Raw genomic sequence first — 19,058 nt, forward strand, 5'->3', positions numbered from 1 at the left:
TATTAAAACTTCCCAGCCAATGTTTCTATAATTAAAATCTCCCATGATAACATTTTTATACTGTGAAGGGACAAGGAGGGAAGGTTGCCAAGTAAATGTAATGGGGGAATCTGCTGTGAATATGTGTAGGCACTTAACCACTTTGGTACAATGATGCCTACATAGGTGTCGTGAGACGTGAATGGGTACACAAGGATGCCAGAGTCGGCGTTTTGATTCTGTACTCTTTTGATCAATAAGTAATGAGAAAATGTCAGGTGAGACATTAAATATGATTTGATCAAAATACTACTTCATGGTGAAGTACACATACATAATAAAAGGAGTAACTGGCAACTTTCTATATTTGTAGGTCTGAGTGCAGCAGTGAACGTGGTGGAACCAATCTGATTCGGTTTGCCGATCTGTGAACACTTGTCAAGATGCAGGGAAACATTGAGCAATGTTACTCCATCAAATTTTGTGTTAAACTTAAGAAAACCAAACAAGAAGCTTATGGGATGTTAAAGGAGGTCTATGGGGATGAACAGATGAGCCAAGCAAGTTTCTATCGGTGGTTTGACAGATTTTCTGACAGAAATGAACAGGTTGAGAATGAACCCAGATCTGGAGCACTAAAAAGTGCACGCAAGGAGGAAAACATTGAGGAAGTGCAAAGGTTAGTGATGCAAGACTGTCGAATATCTGTGAGGATATCTGAAGCTGTTGGTATTAGTATTGGCATAGTAGAGACAGTTCTGACCAAAGATCTGAAGCTCCACAAAGTCTGTGCCAAGTTCGTGCCAAAGATCCTCTCCGATGACCAGAGGCAGTTTTGTGTGAAATGTTGCACTGACATTCTTGAAATGATAGAGGCCGATTCAGGTTTCTTGAATAAGGTAGTGACTTGTGACGAGAGTTGGGTGTTCACTTACGACCCTGAGAGCAAATATCAGTGCTCAGTGGACGCGACCTCCCCCAGACCTAAAAAGGCAAAGATGAGCAGGTCGCAAGAGAAGGCCATGGTCATTCCTTTCTTTGACTCCCAGGGGTTCATTCACGTTGAATGGGTTCCACAGGATCAAACTGTCAATAAGGAATATTACCTTACTGTTCTGAAAAAGTTCAGGGAGAAGATGAGGAAGAAGAGGCCTCAGCAGTGGAGGAGTGGTCAATGGTGGTTCCACCAGGACAATGCCCCATGCCACAAGTCAACGCTGGTGACTGCCTGGTTGGCCGACAGGGGAATGAAAGTGGTACAACACCCACCCTACAGCCCTGACCTAGCCCCTTGCGACTTCTTCCTGTTCCCACTCATGAATGACAGCCTCAGGGGAACCAGATTCCAGTCAACAGAGGAGCTGAAAGAGGCATTGGAAAGTTACCTGAAGTGACTACTGAAAAAGGACTTTGAGGTCTTCCAGGATTGGGAGAGATGCATGCAGAAGTGTGTAGATGTGAGAGGCAATTATTTTGAAGGAGACAAAGTTTTGTAAGCTTATGAAAATAAATAGTGTCTCTCCTGACATTTTCTCATTACTTATTGAATAGAGGAGTATATATATTTTTTGTAGGTGTATATGAGTTACCCCTAGATTCTTTGAACTGGCTTGTTTACATTTTCTGTGTTTATTATTAGAGTTAAAGAGTGAGTGATACAGCAGTGACTTTACGTTTTATAATGCAGGTAGTGTGATGTAGCGTACATATGACAGCCGATGTTGTGTGTGAGAATTTGACTCGTACTGAAGTGGTTAATAACTTGAAAGAAAAGTAAATAACTTGCTTTTGTACCAAAATACTGGACAAGTCTAGGTACTGAATAATGTGTCAGATTGATTAGCTTGAAAACTTCCAAGGCAGGAGGTTGCCAAATTGCTGTAGATTGACTACTATATTGAGCAAAACTTATATGAGATAGCCAGCATCAGTTATGTATTTCCTGAGCAGAATTTTGGTTCATCATGTTCAAATGAGCATATTTCTAGTACTACCTTATAAAAAAAAAAGAATTGTTTATTTTTGTAGGACATGCAACATGTAATGTTTAGAATTGTATTTAGATGTTAATTTGATGGTACTTTTCAGCTCTTTTGGGATAGTGAGGATCAGACTTCTAAGCCAAAGCGTTGCACGCGCAGCACAGGAGTAACTTTTAGAGAAGATCAGAGCCCTACCTCATCACCCCAATGCAGGTCTCCAACAGGTTAGTTCTGTTTAGTCTGCTTAATATAGAATTCTAATCCAAACATTTAGTAAAGGTTATTAAGGATTTAATGTACACACAAGTACACACACATACACACACTCAACTGGAACTATGTATGAAGTTAAAAAGAAGTATGATAAATGGAGAATGAAAGACAGGAAACTGGAGGCAAAGGGTGTAAACAGGGAATACTTAAACTGTTGTGACCATTAGATATGAATTCTTAAAGATGGTAGAGAACACCCGGGAGACAAGAAAACCTAATTATGTGATCATTTGAAAAAGTGACTGCTTTAGGATTGAAAAAATGCAATTCATAAAGAGGAAATCCCTGAAATGCAGGTGGGTTAAATGGCTTGAAAATGTGAACATTTGAGCAGACAGTGTTGGAACAGGAAGGTCAAGTGCATTGACATTGTTAAGCTTTGACTGGCTTGATGTGCTACAAGAGAAAGATGGCTGGGTGTGAAGTGGGTTTGTAGATCTGGTGAAGGCCTATGATAAGACACTTCACAAATGAATACAAAGGAAAGTGGAGCATGTTGAAGAGTACCTAAAAAAAGCCTTGGAATGAATGAACAATTTCCTGAAAGAGCAATGCATGCAGATAGTGGTGAAGAAAAATGTCAAGATGGAGAAAAGTAACTAGTGGAATCCAGTGGGTAACCCATAATGTTCTTGATTTATATAAATATCATAATGGAACAGTGTGAGACATCAACAAGTTTGCATATGATGCAAAGATCATGAGGAAAATAAAAGATGAAGAAGACTGCATATTATTACAAAAAGAATGTATACAACATTTTACTGGAGTCAAGTGTGGAAAAAGAGCATTACCAAGATGTGTTGAGTATTTGAAAGGGGCAGACCTACAAAAACCACCAATGATTTAGTCAGTGGGAAGTGAAGCAATTGGAATTGTTGATCATGGATAATTTATCATTTAGCAAACAGAGCAAGAATGTGGGTGAGACAGGTTGTTGATGAACAGGTGTCTTACTATAAGGATGAAGAGATAATGAAAACTTATAGTGACTACCCAAGATAAGTATATGCAGTGATGGTGTGATTATACAAAATTAAAGATATAGACAAGGTTGAAAATACAAAAAGAAGCAACCAGTTTGATCCCCAACCAAGGAGATGAACCATACAAGAATAGATACATTTGACTGAATTCAGTTTGACATCACAGAACTCCATCTCTCAAATAGGGCTCAGATTCAATGTATTATGCCGTGGTGGTATGTAGCCTTGAACCACCTCTATTTTTTACCTTTTGCCCAAGTAACAACACTAAGCTACTAGGCTAGTGAGCTTCCCCTTACATTGGACTTAGAATTATGAACAAGAATAGAAAAAGGTGATGTGATTGCATTGTTGAGGGCTGTGAAGGAGTAGATAAAACTGATGGTGAAGATATAGTTTGGGACAGTAGGGTGTCACATAGTTATTAAAATGAGACACAGATAAATATGTGTGTACAAATGTACACAAAGGATTTACAAAGGAAGAACATGCCAACAGGAGACCTTTTTGTCCATAACTAGGTTGGATGTGAAAAAAAGATGATAAATAAACAAACAGATAAATAATAAAGATGATGATATGGTTTAACATCGGGGGGAGGGGGGGGGGACACTACCGGAAGGCTAGGATGGTGCCCCTCACAGAGGACTTTGTAATGTGGAATTTAATGAACCATGCCCTTGGTTCAATTTTGCCATTGGCAGGATTTAAACTGCTATCCCCTCGACCTTCGTTGCAGGAAACAATGCCCTAACCCACTCAGCCAGCGAGCTTCCAGATGAATAATAATGATGATAATAAACATAAATAAGAGAGAGAGAGAGAGAGAAACGGCTCCATATTCATTCCTTTCATATGTGTTTGAGATGAAATGTTTGAAATATGGTAGGGGTTGTAAGGTTGGATAGAGTGAGGAGGAGAGCGAGGTTGGAAATGGATATGGAAGGTGCTGATGAAAAACTTGGGATGGTTTGGACACAAGGAAAGAAAGAATGGAGAAAGATTAGTGAAAGAGGTGTGGAAGGCAGAGGTGAATGGAATAAACTTGAGGGCAACCAAGGATGAGATGGATAGATGGGGTGAAAGGGGCTTTGAGTAAGAGGGTAATGTCTGTTGAGCAAGGAAGGGAGAAGGCAAGAGATAGGAGTGGAGAATGGCTGTGTATAGGTGATACTGTGATGCAAGGAAGGAAGGGATGTGGGGGGAGTAGAGAGTTATATGTGAATAAAATTTTGACGCAGCACAAAGGGATATTTCCCTGTCCTCTTTATTTTCCACATGAGTGGTTGGAGGGGGGTTTTGCTGATTAAGTAAAGCAGCCTTGCTGTAGATGTACTGTGTCTTGCTACATTGCCTCTAACCCAGGGCAATGGGTGGGAGACAGGGATGACCCTTTATCCACAAGTAGCTAAGATGAGAGGGAGGAAAAGGTGGTGGATGGGAGTGGAATGGGTGGGATTGGGTACTTACGTGCATTTTGACTTGACCATCTTCCTTATAAGGGTTAAGAAGCCCTTGGTATATAGGTAGATATAAATAGAAATGCATATGTAGTTCTGTTGGAAGTGACAAATTAAAGAAATGCGAGTCTAAATACCTACATACATATATACATATACCAAAGGCTTCCCCCCCTTACACGGGAGGTAGCCAAAATGAAAAAGGCATAGAAACCACTCCCACCCATTCCATCCCCTACATACTCCACTCCCCTCCACCCTCTTCCTTGGCACCTCCTGGATGACGGGTCATCTCTGCATCCTGTCCACTGCCCTGGGTCAGAAGCAGTGTCACAAGACACAGCACATGTACAGCAAGGCCACTTCATTAATTTGGCGACCCCCCTCTCCGTCCCCTCATGCAGAAAAGGAAAAGATGGGGAGAAATCCCTTTGGGCTGCGTCAATTTATTTCTCATACATACTCCCCCACTCCCTCATCCATACACAACCCTTCTCCATTCACCCCTGTCCTCCATCCTCTCCTGTCCTTCCTCAACAGACATTCCTCTTTCGTAATGCCCCTTTTACCTTATCCATCCATCTCATCCTAGGATGCCCCCTCATATTCACTCCTTCCACCTCTGCCTTCCACACCTCTTTTACTAATCTTTCTTCATTCATTCTTTCCATGTGTCCAAACCATCCCAATACTGTTTCATTAACCCTATCTCCCAACTCCCTCTCCACCCCTGTTCTCCTCCTCACCTCCTCATTGCTCACTCTATCTAGCCTAGTAACCCCTATCATACTTCTCAGACGTTTCATCTCAAACACTATCAAACTCTTTCTCTCTTCCTCTCTTATGTTCCATGTTTCTGCCCCATACAGTGCTGTCAGCACAATCATTCCTTCATTGACCTCCTCTTAGCATCCATTCCCAAATGTCTATTTCTCATGACATAGTACCTAAATGCAATATATTGGGTGACCCCCTATAAGGGGGTGACTAAGTCAAAACATACATCCACCCTACACCCATCCAGAACCCAGCCAAATTAAATATGTATTGTTGTACTAGCATTATTGAACAAACAATTTTGGTAGTTTATGTGCTTTTTTTGAGGTTTCTTTTATGGTGTAACATGTATTATATTTTTCAGATACAGTGGTGTTATTCCTATGAAGCACAGTAGTTTGAATTGAGAAATTATAGTCTGCCTTTCAGAGTTAGACCTAATTATTTTCTTGAGGACCTGTAATTTCTTGTTGTATATTTTTAGCTACATTATGTCACCTTGTTCATTTGAAATTTCCAATATGAATATGGAAAGCAGTAATATTTTTATGTTTATGTATAATCACACAGACACACAAACATATGTACACAGCTAAGGACAAGATATTTTTTTATTTAATTTTGCATAAATCAAAATGCACACATGTATTAAGAGTCCTCACAAAGAACTACACTTTTTTGCTGAAGAATATAGTTATGCATTTATTAAAATCCTTTCAAAAGGCAAGTCTGAAAGGTAGAGTGGAACTTTCTAGTTTAGAGAAGTGGCTCCCCTGTTGCTTTGAGAAATGAAGAGACTGGAGAAAAAAGGTGCTCTGTAGGAAGTTGAAGGCATCTCTGTTACTGAGGAGTCCAGTGATGAAAAGTTCCAGGTATCAGAAGTGAAGCGGAGATGTCTTTCATGGAGATTGACGGCCAATATTTTACATGTATTTGAGCATGTTTTAATTTTTATAGTGCTCATTATCTTAATTTAATTCATACTTGTTATTGGCAGACTGTAGTCAAGATTTACCAGGTGAATAATTCTGCCTTTTCATGGATTTGTAGATTCAGGTGATAGAAATCCTTAGCTTTTAGAGAATGTCAAACTTCTTTTATAGTAGACAGTGCTCAAGAATTCTTCGAACATTGAATGATTGGCTACTGTTTGATGAAAATTGTAAAATATGGGTCATACAGACTCTTCCAACTCAGAATCTGTCCTGCAGGGCATATTGGTCTTGTCATTCTTAAGCACTGCCCGACAGAGTGTTATGACTTTCTGACCCCTCTCTCCATGATACAACAGCTGTGAGAAAGCACAAGAAAAGGAAATTCTCGGTCGTACGCATTTTGCACTCCCTGACGGGGGAAAGACATAGGATGTGGCCCAAGTCCAATTCCAAAGGGATCAAGACTCAGTCACGGTCAAGCAAAGGAGGTATTTTTGTCTTATTCATATAGTGTCATGCTAATAAGCAAACATCCTAACTGGTACGCTTCAAGCGCCATCAACCGTGGGTGTTGAGTGCTTTGCATGGCTTATGTCCCATCTGGCCTTGTAAAAAAAAGAAAAGAAAAAAAAGAAAAAAGAAAAAACAAAACAAAAACAAAATTGGGTTATGGGATATACCCTTTAAAATCCTTTAGTATTTTGTTCATTCACATATAGATATCCTTGTGAAAATACATGTACATGCATGCATGCATGCATGCGTGTGCACATACAAACATACACATGAACACACCATGTGTAATTTCACATATGCACCTGACAAAGACATCTTATATACACACCTCTTTCCTGTACCTGATACTGCATGTATCACATACATATATACTTGTATATGAACATATGTATATTTAATACATTACATTTTATGGTGTTGGTGGTAATGTTTGTGTAGAATACTTTACTTAGAAATATAACATCAAACCTGGAGTGGATCATGCAAAACTTATGATGAAGAAATATGCTATTCCTTTTACTTCCTGTAGACTATAAGTACTTGGCACAGTATGAAAGAAAAACCATCCAGCTGATTGTGTGTGTATGTTTGAGCTATTATGTTTAATGTATGTGTATTTATGTGAAATAGGTTTATGTTCTGATGACAGAGCTGGAGAAGATGGTTGGAAGATATAGGTCTAAGTTGAAGTTTTATTCCTTACAAGCTTCTTTCACCCACTTTTCCCCATACACACACATTATATGTGCATGGTTGTGGTACAGATGAGAGTAAAATGGAAGAGATTGGTAGAATATGGATATATTAGTATTAAGTTAAACTGAGTTGATGGGTAGGTGTGAGTTTGGGATTGTGGTCGGAAGGATGTTGGGAGTGATGAGTGGGTGAGGGAGGGAAGGAGTGGTTATACTGATATAAATTTACCCCTTACCAGGGAGGTTGCCAAAGTCAAAAGGCATATACCTACCCCCACCCATTCCACTCCCATTCGCCAACCTTTCCTCCCTCTCATTGTAGCTCTACATGGATGACGGGTCATCCCTGTATTCTGCCCACTCTCTTGGTATGTGATGAAATAAGATGTGTGGTGGAGTGGAGTTAAGTGTCTTCTAGGATAATGTGGGGTGAGGTGAATTTGGGATGGGAGAAATGATGTTTTTGTGAGTGCAAATGGTCTTGGTAGTAAGAAAGCGGAAGAGGAAAGAGGATTTTTTGACTTGTTTAAATGAGTGCACAGAGAGTTTTGGAAGGAATGTAAATGTAATGGTATCTTGGGATCACATTACTGGAGTAGATGAGCCAAGTAATGCATTAGCGAGGTTTGGGATGTCAGGTGAGTATAGTTCTGTAATCATAGTGTCTGTGTGTGTTTTTGTGGGGATACATTGTGTGGCACTAATGACAGAATGTAAATGTTTGAGAACATGTGTCCATTCTTGTTGAGATGGTTATGGTTGTGTGGCAAGAGGGGTGGGTGGGTTTGAGGGCTCTTGCAAACTGTGCTTCTCATTTTCATGTGATTTTCTTTGGTGGTAATTGTAGGTTCTAAATAAATGTTTTATTTGGGTGGATGGGTGTGGTACAGATGAGAGTAAAGGGAAGAGATGGGCAGTATGTTTGTGAAAAGAAAGAGGGGTGTGTTGGCATTGAGTGAAAAAAGTTGAAAGGGAAGAATAATGAGAGGAAAGGAAGGCTTTTTGGATAGATTTAAATGAGAAAATGGAGAAAAGTGGGAGATAAGCCAATTGTTTGATGGTGATACTGCACTAGTGGCTGGATCAGGGGGAAATGTCAATGTAGTGATTTTGGGAGATCTAAGATGAACCAGTAGATAGAGTGGTTGGAAAGTGTGGAGTGCTAGGAAAAAATTGTAATGGAGAGTTGATGGTGGAGATGTGTTTAAAAAGAGTTGATAATAACTAACACAGTGTTTAGGAAGATAGTCAAGCATAAATACACATGGGAGAGAGTGGTGGAAGGAAAGGTGGTTGATAGGGCTTTAAACTATATAGTGATATCCAGGAGGAGAGTAGGAAGAATTTTGGTTGTATATGTTCTTAGGGGAGAGATTGGGGGAATATCAGATTTTTTGGTGGCAGGAAAGTTGAGAATGGAGGATAGAGAAAAGGTAAACTGCTTAAATGAGGAGTACGAGAAGTTGAGAGAAAAGTGGGAGGAGGGGAAGGGTAGAGTAGAGGTAGGAGTAGAGGAAGAATAGGGGTGTTTCAAGGAGGGTGTAACAAAGTGTGCAAAGATGGTGTGTGGAACAAGGAGGATGGGAGGGAATAGAAGGAAGGGTAGTGAGTGGTGGGATGATGAAGTGAAGAAGGTAGTAGAAAAGAGGAACCAAGCATTCAAGGACAGGTTGCTAAGTAGGACAAGAGAAAATCATATGAGGGGTACAAAGAAAAAATAAAATAGAACATAAGATAAAGGAAAGCAGATGTAAATGAGGGAAGAGTATAACAAAATTTTGAAAGTAATAAAAAGATGTGGAAGGAAATAAAGAGAGGAAGAGGAGGTGAATCAAGTAGAGAAGAAAAGTTAGAAGGTGCAGATGGAGCGATAATAATGGAAGAGGTGGCAGAAGAGGTAGATGTGTATTTAGGGACTTGCTAAATGTGAAGGAGGATAGGGAGGGAATGGTGGTTGTGGTGGGAGGTGCTAAGAAAATGCAGGAGAAATAAGAAAAGATGAGGTGGAAGCAGTTGTTAAAATGATAAGAGTAGGTAAGGCACCTGGGGGTCATGCGAATTGTCTGAAAAAGGGAGGTACAGGGGTAGTGGACTGGCTGTTGAGGTTGTGTAATGTTTGCTGTTTAATTTTGCTTTACAAGGGAAATAAGGACAAATGTGAATGTTGTAGTTTGATCAAATTTTTTACATAAGAGAAAGGTTTAGGAACAGGTGAGGATGTATTTTGGGCCTTTGTGGATCTAGAAAAGGCTTGTGACAGGAGAGGAAGGCACTGTGAGAAGAATAGGAGGAAAGCTGTCAAGGGCAGTCAGGGTAGTAGAGCTTGTGTTAGAATTAGAAATGGAGAGAGCGAGTGGTTTGAGGTAAAGGTAGGACTTTGCCAAGGATAGGTCTTGTCTCCCTGGCTGTTCAATATGTACATGGATGGGGTAGTGCAGGAGGTAAATGCAAAGGTAATGGGCAGGGGATTGGAGATGGTTAGAGAAAATGGAGAAAGGTGGGAGATAAGCCAGTTGTTGTTTGCTGATGTTACTGCACTAGTGGCAGGATCAGGGATTAAGGAAGTTATTGATGGAGTTTGGGAAGGTGTGCAAGAGGAGAAAGTTGGAGGTAAATGTAAGTAAGGTGATAACATGTACAAGGGGAGATGATGGCAACAATTTCAAAGTTAGTATTAAAAGAGAATGGCTGGAAGAAGTGGATAGCTTCATATACTTAAGGTCACATGTGGCAGAAAAGGGAGGAGTGATGGAGGTAGATTGTAGATTGAGAGAAGCAAGTAAGTGCCTTGGTGGATTAAAAAGTATAATGAGAAATGACACTTGGGAATGGATGCAAAGAGGAGGTTGTATGAAGGGGTGATTGTGCTGATAGCATTGTATGGGGCATAGACATGGAGCATAAGAGAGGAAGAGTTTAAATGTGTTTGAGATGAAATGTGTGAGAAGTATGGTAGGGGTCACAAGGTTGGATGGAGTGAGAAATGAAGTGGTGAGGAGGAGAGAGAGGGTGGAAAAGGAAATGGGAGATAGGGTTGATGAAAGAGTATGAGGATGGTTTGGATACAAAGAATGGGTGAAGAAAGATAAGTAAAAGGTGTGGAAGGCAGAGGTGGATAGAATGAACATGAAGGGATGACTGAGGATGAGTTGGATGGATGGGGTAAAAGGGCATTGGGGAAGAGGGGGAGGTCTGTTGAGGAAAGAAGGGAGAAGACAGAAGATAGGGGTGAGTGGAGAATGGTTGTGTTTGGATGGTGCTGTGATGCGGGGAAGGAGTGGGCAGGGGATGGGGGGTTGAGGGAGTATGTGTGAATGATATTTTGATGCAGCCCCAAGGGATTTCTCCCCGTCTTCTCTTTTTCTGCATGAGGGGACAGAGAAGGGGGGTTGCTGATTAAATATAGCAGCCTTGCTGTGTCTTGCTGCATTGCTTCTGACCCAGAGTGGCGGGTGAGATGTGGAGATGACCTGTCATCCAGGAGGAGCTGAGATAAGAGGGAGGGAGGTGGGTGAATGGGAGTGGAGTATATGGGGAATGGGTGGGAGTGGATTTCATGCCTTTGTTTCTTGGCTGCCTCCCTTGTAAGGTGGAAAATGCCATTGGTATATGTGTTTATTTATTTTATTTCATTTTCATTCTCTTTAGACCATGCTACATGGGTGTAGTCAAATGTGATTGTTATGAGTTGTTAGTTTACTATGAATAGTACTTGTCAGGTGTCTTACCAGCTCTTAAGAGAAGTATATTTCATTACTTGTTCAACAGTCCAACACCTGAACTGAGTCATGTGAAAAATAGTGTTCTGTGTGGATGGCAGTGTAAAGATTCAATTTTGGATTGTGAAGTCTTGAGCTCGTGATTGTGAACATCAAAATGACAAACTCAACTCTACTGCTGTACCACCTATACCCTAAACAACAGAAGTGACAACAAATTTTATGCTTTTTTTGGTCATTCATTGCATTTGAGTACATACATATACCAAGGCTTTTTCCCCCTTACAAGGGAGGTAGCCAAAAAGGAAAAGGCATAAAATCATTCCCACACATTCCATCCCTGAATACATTCCACACCCCTCCACCCTCCCTCTTAGCACCTCCTGGATGATGGGTCATCCCTGCACCTTGTCCACTGCCCTGGGTCAGAAGCAGTGTCACAAGACACAGCACATCCACAGCAAGGCCGCTTCATTAAATCGGCGACCCCCCCTCTCCGTCCCCCCCATTGCATAAAAGAAGACAGGGAGAAATCCCTTTGGGCTGCATCAAATTTTGCTCACACATACTACCTCACCCCCATCCCCCTGCCCATTCCACCTCATGCATCACAACATCATCCATATACAACCATTCTCCATTCACCCCTATCTTCTGTCCTCTCCCGTCCTTCCTCAACAGACATTCCCCTCTTCCCCAAAGTCCCCTTCACCCCATCCATCCACCTCATCCTAGGACATCCTTCATGTTCATTCCCTCCACATCTGCCTTCCATACCTCTTTTACTAGTCTTTCTTCACTCATTCTTTCCATGTGTCCAAACCATCCTAAAACTCTTTCATCAACCCTATCTCCCAACTCCCTTTCCACCCCAGTTCTCTTCCTCACCTCCTCATTTCTCACTCTATCTAGCCTAGTAACCCCCATCATACTTCTCAGACACCTCATCTCAAACACATTCAAACTCCTTCTCTCTTCCTCTCTTATGTTCCATGTTTCTGCCCCATACAGTGCTGTTGGCACAATCACTCCTTCATACAGTCTCCTCTTAGCATCCATTCCCAAACGTCCATTCCTCATTACACTCTTTAATCCAACAAGGCATTTACTTGCTTCTCTCAATCTACATTCTACCTCCACCTTTTCCTGCCATATTTGAACCCAAGTATTTAAACTATCCACTTCCTCCAATTGCTCTCCCTTAATGCTCACTTCCAGACTACTGCCACTTTCACCCCTTGTACATCTTATCACCTTACTTTTACCCACATTTAGCTTTCTTCTATCACATACTCTCCCAAACTCTTTCACCAACTTCCTCAATCCCTCCTCCGATCCTGCCACAAGCGTAGTGTCGTCAGCAAACAAGAGCTGGCTCACCTCCCACTTTTCTCCATTTTCTTTAATCATCTCCAATCCCTGACCCACTACCCTTGCATTTACCTCTCGCACTACCCCATCCATGTATAAGTTGAACAGGCAGGGCGACATAACGCATCCATGACGAAGTCCCCCTTTACCTCGAACCACTTACTCTCCATTTCTAATCCTGACACAAGCTCTACTACTCTCATAAAAACTCTTGACAGCTCCTAGAAGCTTTCCTCCTATCCCATATATCTGCACAACCTCCCACAGTGCCTTTCTGTCTACCCTGTTTTAAGCCTTTTCCAGATCCATAAAAGCCCAAAAAACATCCTTCCCCTTTCCTATAGCTTTCTCACATATCTGTCTTACCACAAAAATCTGATCTACACAACCTCTACATGTCCTAAATCCACACTGTTCCTCACCAATTACTCCCTCTGTTCCTCTCCTAATCCTCTCAATCAAGATCCTCCCATAAGCCTTCCCAACTACACTTAATAAGCTAATCCCTCTGAAACTACTACATTCACACTTGTCCCCTTTTCCCTTGTAAAGAGGAACTATACAGGCACTCCTCCAGTCCTCCGGCACTCTACCCTCTCTCCAGCAAACATTAAATAACCTCACCAGCCAGTCCACCATCACTGTACCTCCTTTCTTTAGACATTCTGCATGGCATCCATCCAGACCAGGTGCCTTACCTGCTTTCATCATCTTAACAACTGCCTTCATTTCATTCTTCCTTATTTCCCCTCCATTTTCCTCACTCATCACGGTCATTCTCTTAGCATTTCCCACTGCAGCTATCTTTCCCTCCCTATCCTCCTTCACATTTAGCAACTCCCTAAAATATTCTGCCCATCTTCCCCTTACTGCCTTCTCTTCCATTATCATCTCTACTTGATTTGCCTCCTCTTCCTCTCTTAATTTCTTTCCAAAACATCTTTTTATTGCTTTCATTACTTTCATTTGAATAATTATCCAAAATATTCCTAAACAAAATTTGTTGATTAGTCATACATGTTGGATGATTTTCACAATGGGTGTTCATACCTTTTGTACTCTGCAAAATTCCATATTTGAATTGACCTTAGTAGGCTAGGAGCTGCACATCAGCTTAATGAAAAGTTATGGCCAGAGTCAGAATAAATGAAGAATCAGATTAAATGAAGCGGCCTTGCTGTGTCTTGCGACACTGCTTCTGACCCAGGGCGGTGGGCAGGGTGCAGGGATGACCCGTCATCCAGGAGGTGCTCAGATGAGAGGGAGGGTGGGAGGGGTGTGGAGTGTATTTAGGGATGAAATGGGTGGGAGTGTTTTTATGCCTTTCCCTTTTTGGCTACCTCCCTTGGAAGGGGGAAAAAGCCTTGGTATATGTATGTATGGTTAATTTTGTGAAGGCTTTGGAGGTATTTTCTTGAGTAAACAAACATGATACTGATGTGTCAGCGGAACATGTTAACCCTGAGAGCCGGATGTGCATGATTGTTGTGTTGTGCTCTTCAGCTTGGGGGCTGGGTGGAGGGGGAGGGGGGCAGCTTACATAGCTCACTACGAATAATTGGTGAGCTGTTCCAATTGCACAGGAATGGATCAGAATGGTAGATAGATGATGATGCCAACCACCTTGTTTAGATAACAGCTGAAATTATGGTATTATAGTCACTGTAGGTAGGCAGTTGCTGCTTAGTACTCCCACCCACTGGACCATGTCACATACCATGCAGCACATGACTTTCAGTCTTGCTGCTGCTGCTGCTGCTGCCTACATTTGATCAAGTCGTCATCATAAGGCTTTTCCCCTTGATTAGGGGGTGGCTGAATAAAAACATACACTCGCCACAAAAGTAAAATATTTTGTGTAGTATTCCATTGCTATACAGTATATGTAATACTGCATTCTACTGTTTCAGCAGGTTGCAGTTGCATTTTTATCTCATCACACTTGATTTTTATTTATTTATTTTGTTCAACTTTGTACCTTTTCCACATTTTGGTTTGACTTAGATGTGGGAATCCAAATTTGTGGCACATGAGATTAGGCTCTTTGGTCCTATACACATACCAAATGTATGTTTTTTATTATTATTTTATTTTTTTTATAATTTATTTATTTATTTTTGCAAGGCAACCTGAGCATTGTATTTCTAAAGGGTTAAATACTGCACTACAATAGACTTTCAGTGTTAGTATATAATGGGTAGGCATATTGAATCATTGTCCTGTTTTTTCAAAGAAACATAAAGAAATCTAGACCCCTTGCTATCTACTCTTTGGTGTTAACCAATGACCCATGCGCACACATTTTATTTTGTACCCGTGAATGTGCATGCATGTGTACACGATGATCATCCCCCACATGTGTATTCTCACATGGATTCTTCCTCATAATTATTTCCCCCAGTATTTCTTGTACATAGTTGATCATGTTATGAATTTTTTTTACTCTAGTTGTACTTATGTTGTGAATTTGTAGGTTGAGATGTTTCTGTTTTATGTACATATAAGTAAACAGCATGTACACAGGCCAAAACTTCAACTCTAATACGTTGTGCATTATTTTTAGAATCGCCCCAGTCTCTCCAGTCTGGAGCAACTATGGATGAGAATTCAGCCATAGAAGGGGACACAGACACTGATGATGACATATTCAATGGCAATTCAAGAACTAGGAGGACCAGAAGTGATAGAAGTAAAGAAGCTAGTTCAAGCCCAATTAAAAGGGAATATGTCATGAATGGGGATGAGGATTCAATGAATGAAGATTCAGGTATGTAGTAGCATGCTTGGTAGTGGTGGATATTCATAATGTTTATTCTTGTTGATGTGGTTAACATTGGGATGGTGGTGACACACATTCAAGATATAGAGCCCCACTCAGGGCTTGAAGGTTTCACCAACACTGCAAACCATCTCTGCTGTCCTCCTTGAGCACAAGGCGTGTACAAATCTGTATGTGAGAGATAGCATGAGTCAGTCCAGTATATGATCCCAATCCATGGTGAATTATTCCCAGGCAATCTGATACAACTGTCTGTGGGGTGCCCTTGTAGATATCCCATTCTTTTTTGGGATCTGTTGTATTAATTATTGATGTACCCACACTCTTATTGGGATCATGTATTCAACTGGAAGGAAAGCTGTGATCTCTAATGATGCATTTATGGTAATCATGTGTTTTCTTTGGCTGCTGTCAAGCAATTTTATTCAGATTGGGGGATCCCCTACAGAGATGTGAAAGGTATCCATCTGTTATTCCTTTGTCTTGTGTATACTCTTTTGTCAACTCTTGCTGCCTTCAGGTGGTTTTATTCAGCTTGGGGAAACCCTGTAAACATCAGAGGGTTAAGCTCATTATTAACCCATTGATGTTAGTGGTCCATTCCCTAAGCCATCAGGCAATTCTATTCAGCAAAGGGGGAAGGGAAACAATAGATGTCAAAGGAAAAAGACTCCTCTAATAATTTGACATTGGTAGAAGACATAATTATTCTGACTTCTATCTAGTAATCTAAAGCATTGATGTTGGAAATGAATTACAGCATATCAGGGCCTGAGAAGGAGTTCCAGACAAAGAAAATTTACTATATATGATCAATCGTGGCTAGTTGGAGACAAAAAATTAAGAGGGTACCCATCAATGGTTCCAGTATCAGAACCAGAAAATGAAGAACCACCTCATCGAATATATAAACAAACTCGAAGGTAAGTGAAGGCTGTAATAGTAGAATGAATTTGTCTGCAGATTGTATTCTCTTTAGAATAAAAAAAAAATGGAAATTCCACAAACTACCGACCATGTCAACATGAAAATTAGAAGTTCTTCTTTAAAAGAACACTGTACAGTTAAATATCTTGTTTAAAACAGAATCTGAAAGCTAGAAAATTATAGATTTTATAGTTTTTAGATTTTGGGTTGACTGTTCATGATTGTTATTGTAGATTCAAGACACTTCCCCATGGGTTTAACATGATCACATTTGTAATATAACATACATACATACATACATATACCAAGGCTTTTTCCCCCTTCCAAGGGAGGTAGCCAAAAAGGGAAAGGCATAAAAACACTCCCACCCATTTCATCCCCAAATACACTCCACACCCCTCCCACCCTTCCTCTCATCTGAGCACCTCCTGGATGACGGGTCATCCCTGCACCCCGCCCACCGCCCTGGGTCAGAAGCAGTGTCGCAAGACACAGTACATCCACAGCAAGGCCGCTTCATTTAATCGGCGACCCCCCCTCTCCGTCCCCCTTTGCATATAAGGAGAGGACGGGGAGAAATCCCTTCGGGCTGCGTCAAAATTTACTCACACATACTACCCCACCCCCACCCCCCCGCCCATTCCTCCTCATGCAGTCACAACATCATCCATATACAACCATTCTCCACTCACCTCTGTCTTCCGTCCTCTCCCTTCCTTCCTCAACAGACATTCCCCTCTTCCCCAAAGCCCCCTTCACCCCATCCATCCACCTCATCCTAGGACGTCCCCTCATGTTCACTCCCTCCACATCTGCCTTCCATACCTCTTTTACTAGTCTTTCTTCACTCATTCTTTCCATGTGTCCAAACCATCCTAATATTCTTTCATCAACCCTCTCTCCCAAATCCTTTTTCACCCCTGTTATCCTCCTCACCTCCTCATTTCTCACTCTATCTAGCCTAGTAACCCCCGCCATACTTCTCAGACACCTCATCTCAAACACATTCAAACTCCTTCTCTCTTCTTCTCTTATGTTCCACGTTTCTGCCCCATACAGTGCTGTTGGCACAATCACTCCTTCATACAGTCTCCTCTTCGCATCCATTCCCAAATGTCTATTTCTCATTACACTCTTTAAACCACCAAGGCATTTACTCGCTTCTCTCAATCTACATTCTACCTCCACCTTCACTCCACCTTTTCCTGCTACACTTGCACCCAAGTATCTAAAACTATCCACTTCCTCCAGTCGCTCTCCCTTAATGTTCACTTCCAGTCTACTGCCACTTTCACCCCTTGTACATCTCATCACCTTACTTTTACCCACATTTATCTTTAGCTTTCTTCTATCACATACTCTCCCAAACTCTGCCACCAGCTTCCTCAATCCCTCCTCTGACCCTGCCACAAGCGCAGTGTCGTCCGCAAACAAGAGCTGGCTCACCTCCCACTTTTCTCCATTTTCTTTAACCATCTCCAATCCCTGACTCACTACCCTAGCATTCACCTCTCGCACCACCCCATCCATGTATAAGTTGAACAGCCAGGGCGACATAACGCATCCTTGACGAAGTCCCACCTTTACTTCAAACCACTCACTCTCTCCATTTCCAATCCTAACAGGAATATAACAGATAGGGAAATAATTGCACCCAAGATCAGTGTAGCTCTTCCATAGACTGCTAATACACAAGGATATGGTTTGATATTACCACAGTCTGCAACAGAACTGCCTATTAAGTATGTGTTGGTCCCCATACCATGGTCCTGGAACCAGAACCTTGGGTATTGCTGGTTCCAGGGACAAGATCCATACCAGTGGATCATTACAATGTGGTAAAGGCAGTGGTAGATTGAGGGTAGGAGGGCAACAGGTCACCTCTACTTCTTTTCACTTGTTTCACTATCGTGGCTGTATGGATGTGTAATGTTCATAGTATTTGTCGATTGAATACATACATATACCAAGGCTTTTTCCCCCTTACAAGGGAGGTAGCCAAAAAGGAAAAGGCATAAAATCATTCCCACACATTCCATCCCTGAATACACTCCACACCCCTCCACCCTCCCTCTTATCTTAGCACCTCCTGGATGACGGGTCATCCCTACACCTTGTCCACTGCCCTGGGTCAGAAGCAGTGTCGCAAGACACAGCACATCCACAGCAGGGCCGCTTCATTAAATCGGCGACCCCCCCTCTCTGTCCCCTCATGCATAAAAGGAGAAGACGGGGAGAAATCCCTTCGGGCCGCGTCAAATTTTGCTCACACATACTACCCCACCCCCCATCCCCCACCCATTCCACCTCATGCATCACAACATCATCCATATATTCAACCATTCTCCATTCACCCCTATCTTCTGTCCTCTCCCATCCTTCCTCAACAGACATTCCCCTCTTCCCCAAAGCCCCCTTCACCCCATCCATCCATCTCATCCTAGGACGTCCCCTCATGTTCACTCCCTCCACATCTGCCTTCCATACCTCTTTTACTAGTCTTTCTTTACTCATTCTTTCCATGTGTCCAAACCATCCTAAAACTCTTTTATCAACCCTATCTCCCAACTCCCTTTCCACCCCAGTTCTCCTCCTCACCTCCTCATTTCTCACTCTATCTGAATACATAATATAAATTATTACACAATTGAATGCACTT

General features: G+C 41.7%; 1 protein-coding gene across 4 annotated transcripts in view; it reads left to right on the forward strand.

The window, feature by feature from the left end:
- LOC143032723 (ATPase family AAA domain-containing protein 2-like) overlaps window positions 1-19,058 on the forward strand; it is a 111,776-nt gene that overhangs the window by 20,272 nt on the left and 72,446 nt on the right. For 2 of the 4 annotated variants that reach the window (XM_076197652.1, XM_076197655.1), the window contains exons 2-5: window positions 2,068-2,185; window positions 6,749-6,880; window positions 15,257-15,460; window positions 16,233-16,395. In XM_076197652.1, coding sequence (XP_076053767.1) covers window positions 2,068-2,185; window positions 6,749-6,880; window positions 15,257-15,460; window positions 16,233-16,395 — 617 coding nt within the window. The remainder of the gene's footprint in view (window positions 1-2,067; window positions 2,186-6,748; window positions 6,881-15,256; window positions 15,461-16,232; window positions 16,396-19,058) is intronic. The other 2 variants (XM_076197653.1, XM_076197656.1) reach the window with 2 other exon arrangements.

Source organism: Oratosquilla oratoria, chromosome 14 (assembly GCF_046742065.1).
Source record: "Oratosquilla oratoria isolate Oo_2021 chromosome 14, ASM4674206v1, whole genome shotgun sequence".
Taxonomy (NCBI): domain Eukaryota; kingdom Metazoa; phylum Arthropoda; class Malacostraca; order Stomatopoda; family Squillidae; genus Oratosquilla; species Oratosquilla oratoria.